Here is a 5806-nt window from a genome sequence, read left to right on the forward strand (position 1 = left end):
TTGGAGCTCAAACCGAAGCTGAATTATGCACTGAAGGTCATTGGAGCGTTGTGCTAAAGGGTTAAATGTAACAGAAGCTGTTTCCATTTGAACAGCAGGAGGAAGCTGCAGCCGCAACCTGCTGTCATTCCTCTACGCCACCAAAATGAATGCAGAGTCCATCACATAAGGCATGTTGAATTTATTTCCCCTGCACCTAAATATGAAAAATCCAATAAAATAAATAAACAAACACACAAACAAACAAATACACAAAGATTTACAATACAAAGAAAGCCTCCAGTTTTACCAAACCTGTGTGTCAAACAGACAGAGTTACAGACGCAGAGCAAAGGACGAAAGCAGAGACCGGAAACGTCACTCTGGAACAAGCACGTGATTCTACACGGAGACTTCACTGTTGTCTTGTCATTCGCTATTGAATCCTGTGGATAACTGCATTACAACAGGCTCAGACGGACACCGCAGCCCAAAGACAATACACTTGACTTTTGTGACGTACAGTACAGGACTCACTTGTCAGATGTTGACGGACAAAAACGCCATTTTTCTGCCTGATAACAGAGCTGAGCGACAGCCATCCAGACAATAGTAATATAGAGAAGCAGCGGGTACAGGGAGCGCCCGGTTAGACATGCACAACATGCAGCTGCTGTGTGCATGCAACTATCCAATACATCACACCATAGAAAACAAACTCTCATTATTCAAATGCTACATTTTTCATCTTCAAAATACATTATGTTTTTTTAGAATAAAGTTAAATATATATCTTGCAATACAAGAGCTCAGGATGCAAAAGTCTTATTTGATAATAGAGATAAAAGCAAGAGACGCAAAAACAGTAAATTCAATATTCACAGCATTAACTATTCAAAGTGTTTCTTCAGCGATCATGAGATATGTGTGATTTCCACTATGTACAAAAAAATAACACGGTAAACATCGGATGAAATAAATAGCACAACTATCATACTGTCATTCAAGCAAAGCTACATCTGAGAGGGTGCAAACTGATCCCAGCCCACATCCAACACTGACACACTGGGACCCGACTGACTGACAGCCAAAGCTAAGAAGAAAAAAAGAAAAATCGAATCTTTGCACACGAAAGGCTGCAAAAAGCTTTACGGTTAGAGGTAATTACAACGTTTGAACACTAGAGGGCGTGTTTGCTGAGGATGAAGTGCAGCGATGAATTCAGCGTGTTTAAGGAGCTTCTGTTCAGCTCACGTGACTTATTATCTGAAGAACAAAGTCACCCAACAGCTGGAGTGATCAACCAGCTAACAGGGGACATTTTATTTTATTTATTTTATTTCTGAACTGTATGACTTTCACCATAGGAAGGCACCAATAAGGTTTCTCATAAACGTTTTCTCGTGGCTGCTTATTAATTTCATGAATGGTAAAATAATTTCATCACCACATTTTTGTTTTGATCTTCTTGATGTTGTGTGTTGTGTGTGTCAGCCCGTGTTAGATTTGGCCTTTTTACGCCGCACTGAGGATGCATAGTGGTTTGGAGGGTCAAAGTCATGCCGAGCTGCACAGGGGCCGGGAGTCAAGGGGTCGAGGCCCATTAAAACAGTGACATCCCAAGTTGAATCATGCAGATGTGTGTGTGTGTGCGGTGACTGATCACGACAGAAAGAGTTGGGGCTCTTGCTCAACGGTGTGGCACAGGAACGCACAAGCAACAGGACGACAGACAACAGCACAGAGACACGAGCGGAGACGTCTCTCTGCCACACGACCTGTATATGCTACATCTCTGTTATATCCACTGTATTGTTTCCACCTCAAAACAATGCATTCCTGTCTCTCTGCCTCCACGCAGACACCAAAACCTCATAATATCACCAATATCACCTTTCTTTTGTTCCAATGTATGACGTTCCTCTCCTCCTGTCCTTGTCTCACTCACGTCCCTAAAACAGTTTCTCCAGCCTCTCAAAACCTCTCTGTCTTGTCAAGAAGGCTCTCTCTCTCTCTCTCTCTCTCTCTGTATTTCAATCCCGTGACGCTCTCAAAACTTCATGCATCTCTTCCCTCCTCTTCATTCACGAGCTCATGTGGGCATCTCGCCCTCGCAGGGGGGTCCAGGTTCAGCCGGCTCCCGCTGGCCGCAGCAGCTGCCGCTCAGGCCGGGAGCCTGGGCTCGATCTTGAGGGAGAGATCGTAGAGTGTGTCTTCATCCATGATCAGAGTCTTATCCAGCAGGTACTGGGTCACCTGGCAGAGAGCGAGGGAGGGGAAGGACGTGGAGGATTAAGAGTTGAATGTAAATATGAAGGTAATCTTGTGGTTGAATATTGAACAGCCTGGTTTAAAGACCTGTACTTTGGCTTGATGCTCTATCCTGTAGGGCGTCTGCTGGAACTGTCGGATCTCTCTGATGATGTGGGAAATCTGAGGAACACAACAAGGTGTGTCATCTTTCCTCTATTGTGCAACTGCATGTTTATCTGTATGTGCACGTCAATGTGTTGGTGTGTGTGTGTGTGTGTGTGTGTGTGTGTTTGCCTACCATCCTCATTTTGGAGAAGTTGACCAGACCTTCTTCAGTGAAATTAGGTGTTCCTTCCTCGATGAAGGCCAGGTCGGTCAGATACATTCCCAGGTACGGCACACTCGGAGGGTTGCAGCTGGAAGAGGAGGAGAGGAGGAGGGGACGGGGAGGAGATATCACTGCGTGTAATGGAGTCCCCATGACAACCACAATCCCCTTTGCCTTTTCTATGGCATTTACATGGATAACCAAGAGAAAGCATCTGAGAGGGGCACCGGCTCTCACTTTTTCAGCGTCTCCCTCAGGTTTTTAAACCGTCCCTCAGAGGACACCGTCTTCTGCAGCTTGTCCATCAGAGCTCTAGTCTGCACAAAAACCACAAATATGAGAAAAGTCATGACAAAAAGACTGAAGTGCTGAGGTCTGAGGGCGACTTTGATCCATTCAATGTCCATCAGAGAAGAACTGAAGACAAAATGCTTCTGGATATAGATCACACATCCAGAATCCACCTGTTTGCTGATCTTAGCCCAGGTCTTCTTTAGCCTGTAGATGGCGCTGCGGTTGAGTGCCGACGTGATCTCCAGAACCCCGTTGTAGTTGTTGAGACAGCGGCAGATGTCGGCCACCGCCACCCACTTCTCTATGGAGCTGGCCCTCGATCCCACGTCTGTGTGGCACATGATCTGAGAGGCCACCAGGTTACTCATCTGCACACACAGGGAGAGAGGGAGGACACCAGAGGACGAGAAGGTGAGAGGACGAGAAGGTGAGAGGATGAGAGGACGAGAAGGTGAGAGGACGAGAAGGTGAGAGGACGAGAGGACGAGAAGGTGAGAGGGTGAGAGGACGAGAAGGTGAGAGGGCGAGAGGACGAGAAGGTGAGAGGGTGAGAGGATGAGAAGGTGAGAGGGCGAGAGGACGAGAAGGTGAGAGGGTGAGAGGACGAGAAGGTGAGAGGGTGAGAGGATGAGAAGGTGAGAGGGCGAGAGGACGAGAAGGTGAGAGGATGAGAGGACGAGAAGGTGAGAGGACGAGAAGGTGAGAGGACGAGAAGGTGAGAGGGCGAGAGGACGAGAAGGTGAGAGGGTGAGAGGATGAGAAGGTGAGAGGACGAGAAGGTGAGAGGGCGAGAGGACGAGAAGGTGAGAGGGTGAGAGGATGAGAAGGTGAGAGGGCGAGAGGACGAGAAGGTGAGAGGATGAGAGGACGAGAAGGTGAGAGGACGAGAAGGTGAGAGGACGAGAAGGTGAGAGGGCGAGAGGGTGAGAGGGCGAGAGGACGAGAAGGTGAGAGGATGAGAGGACGAGAAGGTGAGAGGACGAGAAGGTGAGAGGGCGAGAGGGTGAGAAGGTTGTGAGACACCTACAGAGGAGACGCTGAGACACGTTCAGTGAGCTTACGTCATTAAAGTGTTGGCTTGTCTTCATGATGTAGGGCGTGCGCTCTGTCTTGTCCACCTTCATCCAGCCCTGGCCCAGGAACTCTCTGAGAGACGTGAGACAGAGAGCCAGGCACATCAGATCACACACACACACACACACACCAGAAACTTGGAATCTCACAAGAAATTCTACCAAAACCAAAACATCTAAAAAAAAACTTGAAATGTTCAAGCAAATCCAAGCTTTGATGATTTTTTTCCTGATTATCTGTGGCCTTTAAGTTATCGCTCACTTTATCTTGTACTTGTCAGGGCTAAAGTGAGAGAATTTTACAAAATGTTAGGATTTTACATAAGAACTGGGTCACTGGCTTTGCTATTTGTGAGTTGGAGCATTTTGGCAATTTTGCTATTAACTGATCAGGTTTGAATATCACTTTAGTTCTGTGTTCAGTGTGTGTGGCTTACATCTGTGTGTGTGAATGAAAAGAGGATTCTCAACATTCCAACAACATCCCTCCAGTCCTAAGTGACTAAAAGCCCACAGAGTGAAGTTGTGGTGGTTTGGTCTTTAATGAGCACAGAGGTTATTGATGAGTGTGTGTGTGTGTGTGTGTGTGTGTGTGTGTGTGTGTGTGTGTGTGTGTGTGTGGCAGTGACGTGAGAGCACGGACTCGTAAGGAATGCTCCTGAAGACGATGTGATCCAGCAGAGTGATCTGCTCAGCCAGCTCCATCGCAGAGAGAGACTCAAAACACTCCGCCTTCGGACAGTCCGCCTAAACACACATGGACACACAGCCACGTAAATACACACACACACACACACGCGTGCAGAGAGAGGCAGGATTCAGCCGTAAACACATGTTCCCACCCGGACAGAAACATCAGCATGGAGCTATAAATACCTCACACAGACGTGAGGGGAATGTTTTATGACAGCTGACAGTCTCCTGTCACGGTCAGCAGAGGTGTGTGTGTGTGTGTGTGTGTGTATGCGTGCGTGCGTGCGTGCGTGCGTGCGTGCGTGCGTACGTGCGTGCGTGCGTGTGTGTGTGTTAGCCACATACACACACACCCTGAGGATGCAACAATGTGTAGTGACCGAGGCATTTTAGAGAGGCTATGAACTCATCCGCGTGTGTGTGTGTGTGTGTGTGTGTGTGTGTGTGTGTGTGTGTGTGTGTGTGTGTGTGTGTGTGTCTTTTAGCTCTTTGCCATTTAGTGCAGTGGATTAACCGGGCGCTCGTGGCTCCTGATGGTTTTCAGCTCTGACAGTTGTGAATGGAAGTTACCAGGAAAATGAAAAAGTGTTACCTGGAGGTGTGAGTTCTGTGCCGTGTGTGTGTATGTGTGTGTGTGACATGGACGCTGTAATGACTTCTGGGAACTGCATTTAGCTCCAAATTAAGAATGCAAATTAAAAGCAATAAGAAGAGCTTGATATTGTGAGGAAGCAGGTAGAGGTTCAGCCTCTCTTCCTGCTGCTTCATCCATGTGAGTGATGCATCTTCATCAGGATCATAAACACTCACAGATATGCACTGATTGATTATCACAGATGATGTCATGTTTCCTCACCATCTGCAGGATGTCCTCTATCCTCAGCTGGGCGTCGTCCTGCTCATCTTGAGAAAGTGCACTGGAATAGAACAGAATAGAACTTCCATGATCATTAAACACAAAACATAAATATGATGTCATGTCCCAAGTTTGTGTTTGTGTGTACATGTGTGTGCACCTTAGTATATTGGCAGTAGCTTTCCTCTCCTGCGGCAGAAGGTCTGGATCTCTGAGGACCTCCTCCAAGAGACAGATGACGGACATCTTCAGCTCCCCATTCATCTCAAAGTCCTACACACACACACACACACACAAAAACACTTTTTTTCACTGCCCTATTCAACCACT

General features: G+C 47.2%; 1 protein-coding gene across 2 annotated transcripts in view; it reads right to left on the reverse strand.

Moving 5' to 3' along the window:
* Window positions 1–2142: 2142 nt before the first annotated feature.
* LOC143000229 (ras-specific guanine nucleotide-releasing factor 2) overlaps window positions 2143–5806 on the reverse strand; it is a 27805-nt gene continuing 24141 nt past the window's right edge. For both annotated transcript variants that reach the window (XM_076149480.1, XM_076149479.1), the window contains 9 exons: window positions 5637–5749; window positions 5477–5537; window positions 4571–4674; window positions 3916–4000; window positions 3025–3222; window positions 2798–2877; window positions 2531–2648; window positions 2344–2412; window positions 2143–2235 (listed from right to left, as the gene is read on the reverse strand). In XM_076149480.1, the coding sequence (XP_076005595.1) occupies window positions 2143–2235; window positions 2344–2412; window positions 2531–2648; window positions 2798–2877; window positions 3025–3222; window positions 3916–4000; window positions 4571–4674; window positions 5477–5537; window positions 5637–5749 (921 nt within the window). The remainder of the gene's footprint in view (window positions 2236–2343; window positions 2413–2530; window positions 2649–2797; window positions 2878–3024; window positions 3223–3915; window positions 4001–4570; window positions 4675–5476; window positions 5538–5636; window positions 5750–5806) is intronic.

This window comes from Genypterus blacodes, unplaced genomic scaffold (genome assembly GCF_046128005.1).
Source record: "Genypterus blacodes isolate CSIRO-AG114 ecotype Tasmania unplaced genomic scaffold, CSIRO-AGI_Gbla_v1 ptg000045l_1, whole genome shotgun sequence".
NCBI lineage: Eukaryota > Metazoa > Chordata > Actinopteri > Ophidiiformes > Ophidiidae > Genypterus > Genypterus blacodes.